Source organism: Neovison vison, chromosome X (genome assembly GCF_020171115.1).
Source record: "Neovison vison isolate M4711 chromosome X, ASM_NN_V1, whole genome shotgun sequence".
In the NCBI taxonomy this organism is placed as follows: Eukaryota; Metazoa; Chordata; class Mammalia; order Carnivora; family Mustelidae; genus Neogale; species Neogale vison.
Genome location: NC_058105.1, coordinates 89,263,964 through 89,285,194, shown reverse-complemented (window position 1 = coordinate 89,285,194; position 21,231 = coordinate 89,263,964). Strand labels below are relative to the sequence as shown.

The window sequence follows — 21,231 nt, the reverse complement described above, 5'->3', positions numbered from 1 at the left end:
GTGTACGGCTTCCTGAATGAATGAGTGACGGATGAAGGAGCCATGTCTGAGGGTCTCCTGAGGTGAGCGAGCCCCTAGTCTTATGGACTCTGGTTTCGAAACGGCCCCCAGTTGGTAGTTCAGCCAGACCCTATGAGAACCCCCAAAGAGCCCCAAAAAGGCTGGGAAGAGAGGATATATCAGGATGAGAGTTCCAGCATGTGAAAGGCTCTGCCAAAAGCTGTAGCGGGTCTCCTACTTTAATTTTTTTATTATTGGCTTAGTTTTACAATTAAATGTTTATTAAAATAATATAACCTGTGGGTACCTGGGTGGCTCAGTTAGTTAACCATCTGCCTTTGGCTCAGGTCATGATCCTGGGGTCCTGGGATTGAGCCCCTTGTCAGACTCCCCGCTCGGTTGGGAGCCTGCTCCCCACCCCGCCCCCACCGCCTGCCTCTCTGCCTACTTGTGATCTCTGTCTGTCAAATAAATAAAATCTTTAAAAAAAAGATTTTCAAACTCTCATTTGAAATGTCTCCTTGAAGAAAGATTGCTTTGTCTTAGAGCCTTTTGTTTCCTCCCCAAATTCACGTGAATTAGGTCATGCCCTAAGTCCAGAAGGGACTTCAAGGAATCGCTGTGTCAGTAGCCAAGGGAGCAGGAGGCAGGGCAGGCAATGAAGGAGCCATTATCTGTAGGGCACTCAAAAACTAATACTGCCGCTGACTACATCTGGTCTTTATTTTGTTATCACCAATGGCAGCAACCCAGCAACGGCCAGTAATGTGGGTCGTGAAACCCTCCTCCCTGCCAAGGCAAAGGGCTGCTGCCACTGCTCACCCAGTCTATGCCCCTGCGCTTAGATATCCCTGCACACGCAGCAGACCCAGCACCCCCGCGGGCTGTACACAGACCTCTGAAATCTCCACCTTGGCCATCTCTTCGGTTCAGATTGCCACACGTTCTCCAGCCCATTCCTTTACCTTTGGCAAACATAGCTTGAATGGGCAAAATCACGTACACATAACAAATACACCCACAGCAATGCTTCTCTTCCTACAATTACGATAGTGCTCTCCAGTCAAGTCTCTTTTTTCTCAAGTCTCAAGTCCTTCTTGAGCCGGGGATGATGGCCAGTGCTGCCACCTGTGCACTCGCAGGCTTACCGGGTCCAGCTCTTGCTTGTCCTCTCTGGCCGGGCCGTCTGGCAGGCACTCGGTGGGGTAAACCGAGGGCTCTTTAACGCCCAGCTGTATGTTGAAAAACTGTATGGATGGTATTATACTGTAACTTTGGGTGAAGGATAACTTTGGGACAGGATAACACTCTGACTGTATAAATGCCAATCCAGGTTTCATATGAGCTAGCTGGCTTTCTCTCAGGCCCCCCACTCCCAGACAGCAATCCACTCCTGGGGCCCCTAGGGTGTACTTGTCCTCAGCGGTGGCTTGCTGAGGAATGTCTAGAGGGTTCCAGGGGGTGTCAGGGTGATCTTGGAGCACTGCTTGGTAGCTTGCTCAATCTGAAACATCAATCTTTCCTTATAGAACAAAGCATATTCGAATAACCTCTTGCCAGGGATCAGCACCATTTGCTCACTAAGCACCCGTATGTACTGGCTGAGCCTGTCATAGGACAGCAGGGTTTGGCGGTTGCTCCTGCTGTTCTCTGAGTACAGAACCCAGGGGGCTTCCCACTCCTGTGGCACCTGGCAAGGGCGCAGTGTCCTTGGGGTGCCCCTGCTCCTGGCCTCCAGCGCTGCTGACCCCAGGCCACAGAGGCCACCTAGACTCAGAGGCCACCCAGCAGCCAGGCATCCAGGGCCCCCAGGCCATACTTCCCGTCTATTTTTAAAGACAGCTTCTCTTGGACCCAGAGTCACATGCCTGGAGATAGATGATTTATGAAAGGAAAGAAGAAAGAAGTAGAAGGGAGGGAGAGAGGAAGGAAGGAATGAAGGAAGGAAGGGAGGGAGGGAGGGAGGGAGGAGGTGAGAGGGGGGAGGAAAGGAAGGAGAGTGGATGGTAGATGGGTGAATGTATAAATGGGCACATAGATGGCTGGCTGGCTGGCTGGCTGGCTGGGTGGATGGATGGATGGATGGATGGGTAGATGGATGGACTGGTATCTTCTGCCCCTGGAGAAACTTCACTTTTGTGTGCATAGAGAGAGGAGTATCAGTTTGTAAATTGCAGATCTGCTGTAACACAGAAAAGATTGGAAACAACCCAAGCTGCTCATGGGCATTTGGGTTGTTTCCAATCTTTTCTGTGTATCTATATAAAATATATTATATATATTAACAATATTTATATATATTAACAATATATATTATAATATGTAATATAATATAATATTATATATTATATATAATATGTATTATATATATATAATATATATATTAACAATATTTAAACAAACTATGGTAGGGGCACCTGGATGGCTCAGCGGGTTAAAGCCTCTGCCTTTGGCTCAGGTCATGATTCCAGGGTCTTGGGATAGAGCTCCACATCGGGCTCTCTACTCAGCGGGGAGCCGGCTTCCCCTTCCTCCTCTGCCTGCTTCTCTGCCTACTTGTGATCTCTGTCTGTCAAATACGTAAATAAAATCTTTAAAAAAAAGCAAACAAACTACAGTATAGCCATTCCATGGAATGTCATATTCCATGGAATACAACTCAGCCATAAAAAGGAATAAACTCACAAGGCCAGCACTAACCTGATACCAAAACCAGACACAAGCACATCAAGAAAACTACAGACCAATATCTCTTATGAATATAGATGCAAAAATCATCAACAAAATACTAGTAAAGAGAATTCAGCGATATATAAGAAGGACTATACACCATGACCAAGTGGGATTTATCCCAGGAATCCAAGATTTGTTCAACATAAGAAAATCAATGTAATATGCCATATTAATAAAGGACAAAAACCAAAAGATCTTCTCAACAGAGGCAGAAAAAGCATTTGACAAAACTCAACACCCTTTCATGATAAAAACACTCAACAAACTAGAACCAGATAAGACTTCCTCAAACTGATAAAGTGAATCTACAAAACCCTATAGCCAATATCATACTTAATGACAGAAGACTAAAAACTTTCTCCTGGAGATCAGGAACAAGACAAGGATGTCCCCTCTTACCACTTCTATTCGACAATGTACTAGAGGTTCTAGCCAGGGCAATTAGGTTAGAAAAAGTATCCAGATTGGAAAAAAGTAAAACTACCATTATTTGCAGATGACATGATCTTATACAGAGAAAATCTCAAGGAACCCACAACAAAACCATTATATACATATGAGCTCAGCAAGGTTGTCGGATACTAGATCATACAAGACTTAATCATTTTTTAATTTATTTTGTTTTAAAATTTTAAAAAAGATTTTATTTATTTATTTGGCAGACAGATAGAGACGAGGAAGCAGGCTCCCTGCTGAGCAGAGTGCCTGATGTGGGACTCGATCTCAGGACCCTGGGATTATGACCTGAGCCGAAGGCAGAGGCTTTAACCCACTGAGCCACCCAAGTGCCCCTCAATCATTTTTTTAAAGATTTTATTTATTTATTTGACAGAGAGAGAGATCACAAGTAGGTAGAGAGGCAGGCAGAGAGAGAGGGAGAAGTAGGCTCCCTGCTAAGCAGAGAGCCCAAGGTGGGGCTCGATCCCAGGACCTTGAGATCGTGACCTGAGCTGAAGGCAGAGGCTTAACCCACTGAGCCACCCAGGCACCCCAAGACTTAATCATATTTCTATACACTAGCAATGAACAATCCAAAGATGAAATTAAGAAAGCAATTCCATTTATGATAGCATGAAAAAAAAAAGAATAAATTTAGTAATGTATCTAACACAAGATAGGTAAGACTTATACACTTAAAACTATAAAATGCTATTTAGAGAAATTAAATACAGGCTCCTGGGTGGCTCAGTCAGTGGAGCATCTGCCTTTGGCTCAGTTTATGATGCCAGAGTCCTGGGATCGAGTCACAAATTAGGCTCCCTGCTCAGCAGAGAGCCTGTTTCTCCCTCTTCCTCTGCTGCTCTCTCTACTTGTCCTCTCTTTCTCATAAATAAATACAATCTTTAAAAAAAGACATCACATATTCTATTCATGGATTGAAAACTTTATAGTGCTAAGATGGCAATACTCCCCAAATTGATCTACAGGGCTGGTACAATCCCGATCAGAATCCCAGCCTGCTTCTTTGCAGAAATTGACAAACTGATACTAAAATTCATATGAAAATGCTAGGAATGGCTCCAACAATTTTGAAGAAAAACATAGTTGGGGGCACCTGGGTGGCTCAGTCAGTTAAGTGTCTGCCTTCGGCTCAACAGGGTCCTGGTATTGAGCCCCACATTGGGCTCCCTGCTCAGCGGGGAGCCTGCTTCTCCCTCTCCTACTCCCCCTGCTTGTGTTCCCTCTCTCGTTGTGTCTTTCTCTGTCAAAAAAATAAGTAAAATCTTAAAAGAAAAGAAAAGAAAAGGAAAGAAAAGAAAAACACAGTTGGAAGACTCACACTTCCCGATTTAAAAGCATAGTACATGGTTATAACAGTCAAGACTGAGTGGTACTGGCACAAGAGTAGATAGATATAGAACAGAGTCCAGAAATAAACTTAGACACTATGGGCAACTCATTTTTGACAGGCGTGCCTAGGCAATTCAATGGAGGAAGAATAGTCTTTTTAACAAATGGTGCTGTGTGGATTGCCTGGATGGCTCAGTCACTTAAGCATCTGCCTTCAGCTCAGGTCATGGTCCCAGGTTCCTGAGACTGAGCCCCACATCAGGCTTCTTGCTCAACCAGGAGCCTGCTTCTCCCTCTGCCTGCTGCTCCCCCTGCTTGTGCTCTCTGTCCCTCTCTCTTTTTCTCTCTCTCTGATAAACAAGTAAATAAAATCTTTTTATTTTATTTATTTTTTTTTCTTTTTTTTTCCAATTTATTTATTTTCAGAAAAACAGTATTCATTATTTTTTCACCACACCCAGTGCTCCATGCAAGCTGTGCCCTCTATAATACCCACCACCTGGTACCCCAACCTCCCACCCCCCCGCCACTTCAAACCCCTCAGACTGTTTTTCAGAGTCCATAGTCTCTCATGGTTCATCTCCCCTTCCAATTTACCCAAAGGCACATACCCTCCCCAATGTCCATAACCTTCCCCCCTTCTCCCAACCCCCCTCCCCCCAGCAACCCACAGTTTGTTTCGTGAGATTAAGAGTCACTTATGGTTTGTCTCCCTCCCTATCCCATCTTGTTTCATGGATTCTTCTCCTACCCACTTAAGCCCCCATGTTGCATCACCACTCCCTCATATCAGGGAGATCATATGATAGTTTAAATGTCCACTTTAAAAAAAAAATGTTCACAGCAGTAGTATCCACAACTGCCAAACTGTGGAAGGAGCCAAGATGTCCTTCAGCAGACTAATGGATAAAGAAGATGTGATCCATATACACAATGGAATATTACGCAGTCATCACAAAGGATGAATATCCAACTTTAGTATCAGCATGGACGGGACTGGAGGAGATTGTGCTGAGTGAAATAAGTCAAGCAGAGAGAGTCGATTATCATATGATTTCACTTACTTGTGGCGCATAAGGAATAACATGGAAGACATTAGGAGAAGGAAAGCAAAAGTGAATTGGGGGAAACTGGAGGGGGAGATGAACCATAAGAGACTATGGACTCTGAGAAACAAACTGAGGGTTTTGGAGGGGAGGGGCTGGGGGGGTGGGAGAGCCTGGTGGTGGGTACTAAGGCAGGCCCGTATTGCATGGAGCACTGGGTGTGGTGCATAAACAATGAATCTCAGAACATGAAAAAAATAAAATTAAATTAAGATGTTAAAAACTTAAAGTTGGGGGCATGTGGGTGGCTCAGTGGGTTAAGCCTCTGCCTTCAGCTCAGGTCATGATCCCAGGGTCCTGGAATCGAGCCCCACATCAGGCTCTCTGCTCAGAAGGGAGCCCGCTTCCCGGTCTTTCTCTGCCTGCCTCTCTACCTACTTGTCAAATAAATTAAAAAAATCTTAAAAAAATTAAAGTTGAACATGCATACATTCTAAGATATAAAAAAATGGTGCTGGGACAACTGGACATCCACATGCAAAGGAACGAAACTGGACCCCTGCTTCACACCATATAGAAAAATTAACTAAAAAAAAAAAAAAACAAAGACATGAATGTAAGAGCTAAAACTATTAAACTTCTAGAAGAAAACACAGGCATAAATCTTCATGACTTTGGTTAGGCAATGGTTTCTTAGACAACATGTAATGCATAAACAACCGAAGTCAACTTGCACTTCATCAGACCTAAAAGCTTTTGTGCTTCAAGTGATACAACAAAGTTAAAGGACAACCCTAAAATAGGAGCAACTATTTTCAAATCCCATTATCTGATAAATGATTAGGATCCAGAATATATAAAGAACTCATCATACTGGGGCCCCTGGGTGGCTCAGGTGGCTGGGCCCCTACTTTCAGCCCTGGTCATGATCCCAGGGTCCAGGAATCAAGTCCCATGCCTGTTTTTCCCTCTACCTGCCTCTCCCAAAAGCTCCACGATTCCATTTCTAGGTGTGTACCCAAGAGGACTGAAAACATATGATGCATAAAAATCTTAATATGAATGCTCATAGCAGTATTATTCATGACCCCCCCCAAAAAGTCAGTTCATTGGATGGACAAGTGTAATGCTGAATGTTCATACAATATATCATCCAGTCGTAGAAAGGAATGAAGTAGTTTAATCCATGCTAAGATGTGAGAGAACCTTGGAAACTTTGTGCAAAGTGAAAGAAGCCAGTCACAAAAGGCCATATATTATATGATTCTGTTCATATGAAAAGTCCAGAATAGGCAAATCCATGAGACAGACAGTGGATTAGTGGTTTCTAGGGATAACAGTATAGGGAATGTCTGCTAACATGACAGCCTTCTTTTTGGGATCATGAAAATGTCCTGGAATTAGGCAGTGGTGATAGCTGTACAACGATATGAATATAAAAACCACTGAAATGTACACTTCAAAGGGTGGATTTTGTGGTATGCGAATGACATCTCAGTAAAAAAGAACTATTAATACACATGACAGCGTGTGGGTGAATGTCGCAGACACTATGCAGAACAAAAGAAACATAAGCCATGTTATTCTGTGTATATGAAGTTCAAAACCAAGCCAAAAAACCCCAGTATCATAAGCTGTTTACCGATACATGCACACATAGTAAGGGAATGAAAATACTCACGAGGGAGACAAACCCCAAACTCGAGGTAGTGGAAGGAGAGAGGAAATAGACTTTGTATAAGAACTTCAGCTGGACCTGAATATATGTCTTTCAAAAGCATCTGAAGCAAATAAGGCAAAATATTAATGTTTGACAAAGGTGAAAGTTTGTTACAGTATCCTTTATACTTGTCTCTTGAAAAAAAAAATACAACAGCTCAGTTCTGAGACAAACGTTGGACTCCTCAGCCAGGCTCTGGTTGACGTGCTTCTCTGTGCGATGGACACCAAGGGGAATTAGGTTCTGCCTCTGGCTTGGTGGACTCGTCTGGATGAGGTACAAATACGCTCTAGAACCTCAGAAGATGCCAGGGAGAAGGGAACAAGTCAGAAGAGCCTTCCAGGAAGAGAGGATGTTGGGGCTGAGCCTCAAATGGAGGCATGACAGAGGGGACGCTTGACCCGGACACCCCACCCCCACCCCCTGGGTCTCTCCCAAAGCCTGGCCTGGCCCTGCTGATTCCCTTATCTGCCCGCTCCCAGCTGCCTCCCTCCTGGCTGAACTGTCGCCGCAGACTTCTGGGCCTGTGCCCCCTCCACAGGGATGGGGGAGGGAATGGGGTGAGCCTGGCCTCAGAGCCTCAGGGTTTCTGGCTCTTGACGGAGCCGGGGTTCTGAGGCCCCCACTCCCCACCCTTTACTTCCCTTCCTTAGGCTTTTTTCAGCTCTGGTTACGAAGAAATAGGCTGAGTCCAGTGTCCAAACTCTTGTCTGAGACATGCCTCCGGCCCGACCTTCCTGAGGACAACAGATTTCCCCACCTCGCTCCCAATATTGCAACTGCGGTTTCTAATAAAAAATAACGATGAGGAGAGTTACCACTACGGAGCTCACCCTCTGTGGCTTGCCAGGCAGGACCTGTGTCGAGTGGTCTTCTCAACAATGTTTGCTGTGGGTTCTATGATTGTACCCGTTACCCAGGCAAAGAAACTGAGGCTCAGAGTGTGGCCTGCCCAGGAATCATGCAGCAAATCAGTGTCAGAGCTCAGACAAGAGCACAAGCTCTTACATGGACATCTTCATTTGTCTGAGCCCACTCCCGGCAATTATGTGCACTTATATCACCATGGTGAGAATGGGATAAAATTAAGTAGGGAGAGCACTTAGCACAGTGCCTGGGGCAGCTCAGTGAACTGTGTGCTGCTATTGTTATTAGGATGTTAGTGCTATAAAAAGAGAAAATATTCGTATCATAATTAGCATTCTTATTTGTACAGTTGTGGATAGAATTAGAATAATGATGATTAGATTTAGAATTAATATCAGTATTACTAGCACTAAGATTAGTATCAGTATTAGAATTAAGATTAGGAATTAAAATTGGTATGGGTGTCACATGTTATTAGCATCATTACTAGAATTAGTAGTGCTAGTAAAAAAAAGGATCAAGTATCATTCCTTGTATACAGTAGGTACTCGGTAAATCAATAAGAATACTTAACACTTAATGAGATCTCAGATTTAAGCAAGTTAAAATCACTCAGTGGATTAAATCTCATTTAACTGTCCCAATCCCCCTCCAGAGTAGCCACTGTTATTACCTCATCTCTACAGATGAGGAACTGAGGTCCAAGGGGGGCTGGTAACTTGACCAAGGCCATGCAGCCCCTCCGTGGTTAGGGCAGGCTATAAACGATGGGGGTGGGGGTTGGCTCCAGAGTGGAAGTCCCAAAAACACTGCCCCTTAAGTCATAGAGGTTTTCACCCCTCCCTTCTCACTTATGAGGGCTCAGCACAGGACATTGCACACAGCAGGAGGTCAATAAACGCAAAGTCATAGCCATGCTCTTTTCCCTCCTCAAACCTCCCATTTTGCTTATGAGGACGAGGCCCATGGAGGCAAGAGGATGACAGGAAGCTCCTTCTTGGGCAGCCGGTGGGGGAGCAGGCTGCACTGACCCAGGGCTCCATCAGTGTCCTGTGCCCTTGGCAGGTCTCAGTCTCCCCATCTGTAGAATGGGTGGTCAGGACAGTGCTCCATCTTATGGAGTCCTTGGACCACCACTGGGTGGTCTTACCCCTGCTCTATGGGGAGCCAAGTTGGACAACTCATGTGGGCGTGAGTCCATTGATTTTACACAGAGGAAGTGCTCAGGACAGACCTGGCCTGTGGTCTGTGTCAGCATGAAACACTGGCTGCCATCACTGTTGTTCCTCTCTGGGGGAGGTGGGACAGGGTAGAAAGATGGGGACTGAGGTGCAGGGGTTCTGGAGGTCCCTCTCAGCAGTTGAGGGGAGAGCCACAGATCACATGGGTCCACATCGACCCATATGGTCCTGTCCCCTCCACCCCAGCACCACCGGCCCAGAGCCTATCCCAGCTTGACACTTGGGGTCTCATGGACTTCCTCCAAGACTCTGTCTGTGAATCTCTCTCTGTCTCTGTCTCCTTTCCCAGGTTCTCACCCTGTGTTCTTGGCCTCTGTCACTCTGGGGCTCTATCTTTCCCCTTCTGTCCTCTCATTTTCTTTGCCTCTCTCTGTAGATCTTTATTGTCGCTGGGTCTCCCTCGCCCTCTCTCCCTCCTCTCCTTACCCTCTCTGCCTCCTTCTAGTTGTGTCCCTTTTTCTTCCTGAGTCTCCCCATTCCCATCGCTCTCTCTCTCTCTGTCTCTGCCTCTTGCTCTCTGTCCCTCTCCCTTCTCTATCCCTTCAGTTCTTCTTCCATTCCCCCACCCTATCCCGCTCCTCAAGGACTCAAAGAGAAACCAACCCTGGGTCCCACCTGTTTCCCGCCTCCAAAGCAGCATGGCGGGCAACAAGTTGAGGCCGCTGTCCCTGGGTGCCCCCCCAGCCCCGCCCCCCATCCCAAGACAGCCTGTTACCGCGGAGCCAACAGCCACAGTCTCCTCCATCTGATAAGACTTATCTGCTGCCCCAGGGCAGGCCGGAGCTGGCGTAAGCCCCAGTGGGGCACTGAGTGAGTGTGCCCCTGCCGCCCGCCAGCCCTGGCCTGGCCAGGCCTCCAAGTTGGGCCTGGGTCATCAAGATGTCCCATGGGCTCTGGTTCAAATCCCACCAAACCTCTGTGAGTCTCATTCTTCTCGCCTGCAAAATGGGTAGTCACATCCCTCCTCTCCCAGTTGGCTGGGAAGATTCACATATGTAAGGGCCCAAGACTGACCCAGTACACAGGAGGGACTTTGGAAACACTCACTGAAAAGCCTAGTGGAGTCATAAAACCGTATCTGCTATTTTCATTTTATCTTGGCTTCAGCCCATTTTGTTTGGCTGGACACTGAAGTCCACGGGAGCCCAAGTTGAACAGGGTCCAAGAATCCATGGGGTGGGCAGGTGGGGCAGAGGAAGGCCCCCACTGCCCAAGAGGTGCCCCATCATCAGGGAGCCCGCCCCCTCCTCTGGTCCGCCCCACCCACTGGGGCACCAGCCACTCCCTGGGGAGGAGGGAGGAGGGAGAGGGGAGGGAGGGAGGGAAGGAGGAAGGGAGCCTCAAAGGCCAAGGCCAGCCAGGACACCCCCTGGGATCACACTGAACTCGCCACATCCCCAAAGCGGCCGAACCCTCTGCACCAACCAGCCCAGGTCAGTCTCAGCCCCCCAAAAGCCTCCAGCAAGGCAAACCTCAGGCCTGCTGTCCCTTACCTCAAGGCTACCCCTCCAGCCTTCTCTAGCCTCCCCAACCCACCACTGGTCCCCAAAGTGTATACCACCCCTGAAACCCTTTACCGCTCCTCCAAACCATCTGTCTTTCCAGCCCCCATCTCTATTCCAGAAACCAACCTCCAAAACTGACCTCTTTCTGCCCTGACTTCCATCCTCTCCTTCCAAGGTATCTGTTCCTCTGATGACTTAACTCTGCTCCCCACACACCATCCCTGCCCCCTACAACATGCCTTTCTCCCCTAAACCCTAGCTCTGCCCTGAATCTTGTTTTCACTTACCTGGAATTGTTTCTGTTTCTGATTTCTCCCCAAAACTCACTTTTGCTCTCCCACGCCTATTTCTGTTCCCCAAGCCCCTGTCTGATCCCCATCCTGGTTTCTGCTCTAAATTCTCTAGTCTCCTAAACCCTGGCTTCATCCTCTTATCTCTGTCTGTGCCTCTCAAGCCCCCTATTTGTTCCCTGTGACTTCTCTCTGATCCCCCCCCCCAAACCACTACTCTCCTCCAGCCCTTTGCCCACACACCAAAAAGTCTGTCACCCTAAACACCAAGTCTACTATCCCAAGTCTGTTCTACAACATGAATCCTCCTCATGCCTGCCTTCCCTAAACCCCATCTCAGCCCCTAAATGTGTCTCTGGCCCCCTGGATCTCCTCTGACCCCGTCTTTCTCCACCCCAATTCCATCTCAGTTCTCAAATTCCTCCTCTGCTCCCATAACACATCTTTATAAGACACACTCCTGCCTGTCCAAACCCACCTCTGACCCCTAAACTCCATCTCTGCTCCAGCAAAGCCCACAGAACCCCCAAACTTTTCCATGGTCCTCAGAATTTGTCTCTGACCCCCGAACTACATCTCCAGCTTCTGAACGTTCTCTCTGGCTCTCAAACTTCACTTCAGATCTCCAACCTTGTGTTCTGCTTTTCCAACCTATTTCTGATCCCAAAATGTGACCTTTCAAATTTGTCTCTGCTCCTCAAACCCCGTATCTGCTCTCCCCAAACACTATAGCTCTACCCCCCAACCTCTCCCTGACTCCTCCACCCATCTGACCCTCAAATTCCACCTCAGAGCCTCCCAAGACTCATCTGCCCCCACCCCACATCTTGGCTCCCTTCAGTCCCAAGAGACCCTCCCTTGAGGGTTGGGATAGGGATGTTACCTGGGGTGAGGGGCTGGGCCTTGGGAGAGTTGAGGGTGCCGGCCTGCTGCCTGCTGCCCGTTGGGGCAGCACTTACTCTAGTAGGGCAGCTGATAAGGAGCTTTCATATCCCCCAGCCTCGAGATAAACTTTATCTCTGTCCGGAGAGTGATAACTGGGGGTGGGGGGGCTGGGCCCCTGCCATAGGAGGGGTGGGCAGCCCTGGAGCCACCAAGGTACTAGGTACAGGGATGTGGGGCAGTGGGACTGGAGGGAGAGCATGGGGGAGTGGTGAGATGAGGATGAGGGGGGATAAAGGACAGTGGAGACAGAGACAAAAAGAACAAGAGACAGGCGGACAGAGAAGGAAGGGAGAAACGGAGCGGGGCGGGGGCCAGAAAAAGAGACAGTGACAAACAGCAAGAGACAGGAAGAGAAAGAAAAGAGAAACAGAGACAGTAGGAAAGTGAAGGAGACCCAGGAACAGAAAAAGTGCAAGGCAGGAATGCATAGAGAACTTCACAGATAGAAGAAATCATGGAGAGACGCAGAGGAAAGAGACGGAAACAGAGGAGGAGGCAAGACACCCACTCTGGGGAGAATGAGTGGAGATCCTGGGGCCTGGACAAGGTTGGTGGTGGACCCAGCCATGGGCACCTCTCTTTACCCACACAATCATGGGCTCCTCTCTTTACCCATACAAGCCCCAACCCTGAACCCAACCTTCAGCGTGTTCACACAGTGGTTCATGTAGGCTGGGGCTGTGAAGATGGCCTTCTCCCCTATCTCTGTTACTCCACCCCAAGGACAGGAAAACTGAGGCCTTCGGATTCACAGGGCAAGTCAGGGGCAAGAGTAGGTTTTCTGGCTCCTCACCCGGGCTGTGTGCAGTGGGGTATGGCCAAGCATGTGGGACTAGTGAGACAGACATGGAAATAAAGCCAGAGGGCAGAAAGAGAGAGAGAGAGGAGACAAACAAGCAGAAAGAGACTGAGAGGGAGAGATGCAGAGACATTCAGAGACGTGACTGGAGAGGGAGGGACAAGTGAAACAGAAAGAGGTGAAAGACCTGGAGATGAAGATGGAGAGAGACAGCCAGAGATAGAGACATGGAAAGCCAGAGAAAGGGAGGGGGGAAATTAGGCACTCATTAAAGCAAAGAAAGAAAGAGGACAAGACATATCATGGTAGCATAAGACAATGGGACAGAAATATGGAGGGCCAGGCTGGAGAAGAGAGTGTCGCCAGGAGAGAGACACAGGGACACAGATACACGCACAGGGAAGGACAGAGACAAAGGGGCAAAGACGAAGCCGCCATCTCACGGGTCTTAGCTGGGCCCCTGTCACTACCTCCTATCTGGCATATGGGGAAACTGAGGCCTGGGGCTGGCTGGAAATGAAGGAACCCAAAAGCAGAACTATGGTAGGCCTTCCCCGGGCAGACCTGTACCCCTCCTCAGAGGAAGCCAGTAGCCTTGGGGTGATTTCAAAAGTTGGGCGGGGATGGCAGAGATAAGCAGTGGGGGGTACTGACCCCCCCCATGGAGTGGGGAGGAACTGAGGGGGCCCTCTGTCTGCAGACCCAACGGAGGTGGGGGGAGGGAGGAGTCAAGCCGGAAACCATGGGTTTCTGAGAAAGTTAAAAGATGCAACAGATAGGGATGAAGTTGGGGAGCACAGGAGGGTGAACCCCAAGGTCCCAGGGGTGACATGTGGCTCAGGGGCCTTTGGCTCTGCACCCCAGCCCATCCCACCTAGACTCCTCTAGAGAGAGAGAAGAGGAGGAAGGGGAGAAAATGAGAAGATAAAAAGATGACCAGAAAGGGAGAGAGAGGAGAAGGATGAAGGAAAAGGAGCACAGGAGAAGGGGAAGTGGACAGGCAGGAGGGAAAGAGAAAATGAGGAGGGAAAGAGATGTAGAAAGGGGGAAGGTGGAAGAGGTGGCTGATTAAAGAAGAGGGAGAGGAGGAGGGGGAATAGATAGAGGTAGAGAAGAGGAGGACAGGGGAAAGAAAGAATGAGGGTATAAGGGGTCCAAAGAGGAGGGAGGAGTGGGAAGAAAAGCAAGAGGGGGAAAAGGGGGAGTTGTGAGAGGAGGAAAAAGAAGAGATAGGAGAAGGGAGAGAAAAGGGGAAGCGAAAGGGGAGAAGAGGGAATAAAAGGGAGGGAGAGGAAGGGGGTTGAGCAGAAGGAAGGAGGGGATGATGGAGCAGAAGAAGGGGAGAGATCTGGGGAGGAAAAGAGGGATAGGAAGACTGAGGGAATGGAGCCGAAAGGGAGACAGGAGGGAAGGGGGCGGGGTGGGAAGGGGAGGAGGAGTTTGGAGTCTGAGGACCCCTCCCGTCCTCTCAGGTCCCATCCAAGGCCCCATGGAGTTCCCTGGCCTAGGGGCCCTGGGGACCTCCGAGCCCCTGCCCCAGTTTGTGGACCCAGCCTTGGTATCCTCACCACCAGAATCGGGGGTCTTCTTCTCTGGGCCCGAGGGATTGGATGCAGCAGCCTCCTCCACGGCCCCCAGCACTGCCACAGCTGCAGCAGCAGCTCTGGCCTACTACAGGGATGCTGAAGCCTACAGGCACTCCCCAGGTAAACTCCGGGTGGCTGTCTTAGCACAGGCTCCGTGCTGTCTGGGTGGCCATGGACATCCATGTCTGGGTGACCCTTAGCTAGGGCAGAATCCCACTAAGAGGTCATCTTGAAAATGGCCACTTCCCCCAGTTGATGCCAATGCTCCCCATGCGCGGTCTTGCTATAGCCGTACTGGAAAGCAACGGCGGAAGTGGGTGGTGGCGGCCCTAGTTGTCAAGGGACCTATGGGGCTCTGAATCCCAAAGGGCATCCTCAACGCCCCTTTGGAAACGGGTGGAGGTTACCGCAGCTGCCAAAGTGACCGTGGGGGTCGATGTCCAGGAATTACCCGATGGCCAGCAGCTGTTCCAGTTGCCTGTGGGAAGACTGGAGACTTGGCCACTCAGTTGGAGCTGTGGGGCACTGCCATGGCTTTGGACTGATCCTTCTTTCCTTCCCATACCCACCCTCCATAATAGTCTTTCAGGTGTACCCACTGCTCAACTGTATGGAGGGGATCCCAGGGGGCTCACCGTATGCCGGCTGGACCTATGGCAAGACGGGGCTCTACCCTGCCTCAGCCGTGTGCCCCACCCGCGAGGACTCCCCTCCCCAGGCCCCGGAAGACCCAGATGGGAAAGGCGGCAGCAGCTTCCTGGAGACCTTAAAGACAGAGCGGCTAAGTCCAGATCTCTTGACGCTGGGGCCTGCGCTGCCTTCGTCCATCCCCGTCCCCAGCAGTGCCTACGGGGGTCCTGACTTTTCCAGTACCTTCTTTTCTCCCACCGGGAGCCCCCTCAATCCAGCGGCCTATTCCTCCCCCAAACTTCGTGGAACACTGCCCCTGCCCCCCTGTGGTGAGGTCCCCACAAAGGGACAGGGAGGTTAAAATCAGGGGGGGGGTCTCCAAGAAAAAGCTGGGCTGAACCTGGGCTTCCTCGTCCCCTCTGTCCACCCCATCAGAGGCCAGGGAGTGTGTGAACTGCGGAGCAACAGCCACTCCACTGTGGCGGCGGGACAGGACGGGCCACTACCTATGCAATGCCTGCGGCCTCTACCACAAGATGAATGGGCAGAACAGGCCCCTCATCCGGCCCAAGAAGCGCCTGGTAAGACCCCAGGCCTGCCTCCCCTTTCCTAGGAACTGTTCTGGACCTGTGCAGGGATCCCTGTCCTCCTGCTCTATGAGAACCCATATCCCCCAACCCCATCCGTTCCCCATCCATGCAGGAACCCAGCTTTGCATAGGAATGCCTATCCTCAACCTACCTTCATAGGCTACTTCCAGGAACCCTGTCTTGTCCCTGCACGACAGCAATGTTTTCCTCCTTGGGCTCACATGGGACTCACCTTAGGACAACCTGAACCACCAGGGGCCTGGCACCCTCCCCTAGATGTGCTGATTTCATTGGCCTAAGGTGTCATCTGGGCCTTAGGATCATTTTCAACTCCCTGGGTGATTCCAATGTATGGCCAAAATTGGGAATCACCCCCAATACCAAAATCCCCAACCCTGTCCAGGAAGCCCTATCCCATACAGCACCCACAGTCATCGTCCTGTTAAGTATATCTGTTCTCACCCTGCACCAGAAGCCCTACCTTCAACCCGACCCTGACCTCTTGGGTCCCCTAAGCATCCCTCCTCCCGCCAGTGGGCTGATCTTCACATTTTCTCTCCCCCAGATTGTCAGCAAACGGGCAGGTACCCAGTGCACCAACTGCCAGACAACCACCACGACGCTGTGGCGGAGAAATGCTAGCGGGGACCCTGTGTGCAATGCCTGTGGCCTCTACTACAAGCTACACCAGGTTTGTCTTGCCTCATCCCCCACCCCAGCCTCCCTCCTCCCCTGCTCCTGTTGCATCCCCATGTCTACTTGCCCTCATAACCCTCCCCTCTCCCCACCCTTTCTGTTTCCTCCTTCCTTCTCTATTCCCCTCCACCTTGGTCCTCATCCCTCCCTCCTCCCATTCCTTCATCTCTTCACACCCTTCCATGACCTCCTGACCCTCCTCCTTCCTCCTTGGGATTCCTTAGGTCAATCCCTGCACCATACCAGGGTCATGCTCCCCTAGTCCCTGAAATAATTCCCTATGCTTAACGAGGTGGGATGGAGATGGCCTCCCTGGTCAAGACACAGAAGCAAAGATGTGGAGTTGGGAAACACCCTGGACCTCCCTTTTGGCAGGTGAACCGACCACTGACCATGCGGAAGGATGGTATCCAGACTCGAAACCGCAAGGCATCTGGAAAAGGGAAAAAGAAACGAGGGTCAAGTCTGGGAGGTACAGGAGCAGCTGAAGGACCAGCTGGTGGTTTCATGGTGGTGGCCGGGGGCAGCGGGAGTGGGAATTGTGGGGAGATGGCCTCCGGCTTGACGTTGGGCCCGCCCAGCACTGCCCATCTCTACCAAGGCCTGGGCCCTGTGGTGTTGTCAGGGCCCGTGAGCCACCTCGTGCCTTTCCCGGGACCCCTGCTGGGTTCCCCTACAGGCTCCTTCCCAGCAGGTCCCGTTGCTCCCACCACCACCACCACCACGGTGGTGGCTCCACTGAGCTCCTGAGGACAAAGAGCATGGCCTCGGGGCTGGGGTGGGGACCCTCTCCTGTGTGGGCAGCAGTTATTACAACCCAGCCCTCTGGCCCAGCCGCCCCTTGGCCTGGACCTTCAAAGCTTTTGTAAAATAAAACCACCAAACTCCAAAGTCCCAAGAGTGGAGGTGTGAGTCTGTGTGGGACCAAATCAAGAACGACGGGAGGGAGGTCATGTGTCTGGGTGTCTCTAAGGATAGCATCTGGTGTGGGCACCTGTGTGACACTTCACGATTGTGGTTTGTGACATGCAGTTGTGAACAATATTTGTGAAAGTGCATGTGGCAGCTTCTAGGTGGCCCGAGACGGCATGAGTCGCCACACACCACAGGGTGAGATACGGCATGTGATTGAGGGGGTGAGGCTCTGCAAGACGGGGTGCATGACACATGGCAACAGCGGGAGCCAGGGTACAGGCGACTACAGGAGAGGACGTGGAGTGCGTGTGCGGTGGCACACGCGGGAAGAATGCATGGCATGGTGTCCATGTGACTACACGCCACGTTGGGGGATCTTTGAGACGGTGTGATGTCTTATGTGTGGGGCAAAGACCTGGATGGACAGATGTTTCTGGAACGTTGAACGTGGGCTGTGTGTGGGGGCATGTGAAGTCTAAGAGCAGCACCACGGGGGTCTGCACATCCAGTGAGCCCTGGGGCTCGGGTAACGGCAGCATTTCTCTGCAAGTCTACACGTGTGGGACTGCGGATCCCGTGGTGTTTGCCAGGCCACAGTGTCTCTTGAGTGGCTGTCAGGTGTAAGCAGTTCTGTGTGTGCTCGTTCGTGGAAAGTATCAACATGCAGAGTTTCAGCTGGGTCTACATCAGGGACCCCTTTTCCAGAGGACACAAGACATGTGCTGGAGAGGAAAGGGGGGTGGGGGGGAAGGGGGGACTGGAATGGGAGCTGTCCAGAAGGTCAGAAGGCCAGTGTGGGACCATGAGGCCATCCGGGGGACCTTCCCTGTCAGTCATCGCTTATCTCTTTGGGCCCAGCTCGGCCTGCAGCTCTGTGGGAAATGGTAGAGAAAGAGAGGGGAAGATTAGGACAAAATAACTTCTGGCTTCTGGGGCTGATATTTAGACCCCGTAGGTAGGGGGGAGCCCCCCCCACCATGCCAACTCCCACGCCAACGCACCTACTCACCTGGGCCAGCTGTTCCCCACCCTGAGTAGAATCTGTTCTTCCAAAATGGAAAACCCTGGGGCACCAGTGTGGCTCAGGCAGTTAAGCCTCAGACTCTTCAGATGAGGTCTTGATCTCAGGGTCACGAGTTCAAGCCCCATTTTGGGCCTACTTAAGAAAAAAGAAATTCCAAAATGGAAAACCCTTACATAGGAGCCTGTGTGGAGTCAGGTGACACCCCGAGCCAGAGAGGTTAAGTAGCTCGCTGGAGGCCACATAGCTGGAGACAGGGGGCCAAGCCAGGTTCTGTGGTTTAGTCTCCATACCACCCAGCAGCTCCTGATAGCAAGGAGCCCCATTTGCTGAGCATTTACTGTGGGTCGGGCAATAGCCGGGAAGCTTCAGTTGCTTTAGTTCATGAACACCTGGAAAAAAAATTACTCCAAGGAAAGGAAAGTATATTACACACTTTACATTTCTGTTTTGCTAATGCAAAAGTAAGGCTCATAACTGGTGTTACTTGCCCTGGCCACACAGAGTTTAAGGAGTGGATTTTGGATACCACTTCCCCCCCCATGTGAGTCTTGCTCACACTTAACTGGGCTGCCTCTCTCTCTACCCTCCACCCTTGCTCTTGCTCTCATCACTCAATCCACTCACATCTGAATTTGCTTTTGGGTTGCTTCTCTTTATGGCTTTCCCCCAGAGCCCCAGAGCAAAGACCGTGGGCCCGCGGGTCCTGAACATAGTAAGGGTAAGCAGATGTTCTCAGGACAGCCCTCCTTCAGCTACTGGCTACGCGGGCCTTCTGCAGAATCATGGCAGTCCATGTTCATTACAGGGATTGTCCAGAACCTCCCTGGTCTTTGTAAAAGCCTCCTGCCTCCCTGGCCATCCCACAGAACCCCAGCCCTCTTAACCTGTAAGAGCCCCTGTCTGCATCTGGAACAGAAACCCCTCTCAGAAACTGTGCTGGACATGTGCCTGGCCCTCCCTTGCTCAGGAGCCCCAGCTCTTACCTCCCAGAACAGCTGCCCTAGCCTGACACTCTAAGGGAACCCTTTGTCTAATTAGCAACAGGAAACCCATGCTGACCCTGGACAGAAGCATCAGCCCTCACCTTGCTTTGGAGAAGCCCTGTCCTCCCATGGCACTGGAACCTTGGACTCAGGCCAGTTAGGAATCTGTGAGCTCACACTCTAAGGAAGCCCTTTCATCACGCTTTAGAAAACACTTGTGCTGGGGCGCCTGGGTGGCTCTGTCGGTTAAGCAGCTGCCTTTGGTTCAAGTCATGATCCCAGGGCCCTGGGATAAAGCTCCATATTGGGTTCCCTGCTCAGGAGGGAGTCTGTTTCTCCTTCTCCCTCTGACCCCCTGCCTGCCTGTGCTCTGTCAAATAAATAAATAAAATCTTTAAAAAATAAAAATTTAAAAAAAGAAAGAAACACCTGTCCTGACCCTCTTTGGTAGTCTTCATCTCTCTATAGAAAACCTGCCTTGACTTTGGACAAGACACCTCTGTCTTCACACTGTACTGGAGCTCAGCCCTCCAGACAGCATTTTAGAAACACTTGCATCACAATAAAATGCAACCACTGACCTAGCTCTCTCTGCAGAAACTTTCTTCAACCTCTTTGGGAACACCCAATTGAATACAGAATCTCTGGTCTCCATTGTTGATAATGACCCTTGATGTCACTCTGCACCACAATCTCTGATCTCACACCCTAACCTGTAGAGTCCATAAAACCCATGATCCAACTCTTTTTTTTAAAGATTTTGTTTATGTGACAGACACACAGGCGGGGGCAGGGGGAAGCAGGCTCCCTGCTGAGCAGAGAGCCCGAAGCGGGGCTCAATCCCAGGACCCTGAGATCATGACCTGAGCGGGGGGGAGGGAGGGAGAGAGAGAGAGAGAGAGAGAGAGAGCGCGAGCGCTCATGTGCGAGGTGGTGGGGAGGGGCAGAGGGAGAGAAAGAATCTTAAGCAGACTCCTTGCTGTGCATGGAGCCCACTGTGGGACTCTATCCCAGGACCCTGAGATCACAACCTGAGCTGAAACCAAGAGCTGGACACTTAACCAACTGTGCCAGCCAGGCGTCCCCACTCCCGTCATTGTAATCCAATTCTTAACATGAACCTCAGTCTTGAACTTACAACCCTTTCCTAAAAAAAAAAAAAAGAAAGAAAGAAAACCCTTTTCTAAGCTTGTGGTAGGAATGGATGCCTGTCCTGACCCTCTATTTTAGGCCTAGAACTCATCTTATACAGTTATTTATGGCCTCACCTGGCCATACTGTACAGGGCTTTCCATCTTTACCATGTGTTAGCTTCATAGCCCTGACCCTCTACAGGCAGCCTTGCCTACAACTGTACTAGAACCCTCTGACTGGACTTTCCATAGAAAACCTTTTCCTCTCGACAGAAATCCTTAACTCCACTCACAGGAATCTCTGGCCTGATCCTTTAAAAAAAGATTTTATTCATTTATTTGACAGTGAAAGAGCAAAAGAACATGAGCAGGGCGAATGGCAGGAAAGAGAGAGAAGCAGGCTCTCCGCTGAGCAGGGAGCCCAACACAAGACTCGATCCCAGGACCCCGGAATCATGATCCAAGCGGAAGGCAGATGCTTAACTGAGTCACTCAGGCACCCCTCTGGCCTGATCCTTTATAGGAACTCCTAATCTTGCTTTCTGGAAACATTCTCTTAACCCCAAACAGGATGTTCTAACCTGACTCTCTCTGACAGCCCTGGCCCTGGCCTTGTCCTGGAAGCCCCACCTTCCCCCCTTTATAGGAACCATTATTCTGACTGTGGCTAGTGGCTGCCACATGGGACTGATAGCTCTGTGGGGTCTGTAGACTCCTGTAGTAGGCCCTGCTATAGG

General features: G+C 50.3%; 1 protein-coding gene and 1 pseudogene across 1 annotated transcript; one reads left to right on the top strand and one right to left on the bottom strand.

Annotated features, from left to right (window-relative positions):
- Positions 1-1,144: 1,144 nt before the first annotated feature.
- LOC122896651 lies at positions 1,145-10,038 on the bottom strand (annotated as a pseudogene).
- Positions 10,039-10,754: 716 nt separating this feature from the next.
- Positions 10,755-17,214, top strand: GATA1 (GATA binding protein 1). The gene is made up of 6 exons (XM_044235393.1): positions 10,755-10,831; positions 14,410-14,643; positions 15,105-15,482; positions 15,589-15,734; positions 16,309-16,434; positions 16,815-17,214. Exons 2-6 carry the CDS (start codon positions 14,427-14,429, stop codon positions 17,187-17,189), a joined length of 1,242 nt encoding a protein of 413 aa, XP_044091328.1. The 5' UTR covers positions 10,755-10,831; positions 14,410-14,426; the 3' UTR covers positions 17,190-17,214.
- Positions 17,215-21,231: the final 4,017 nt, after the last annotated feature.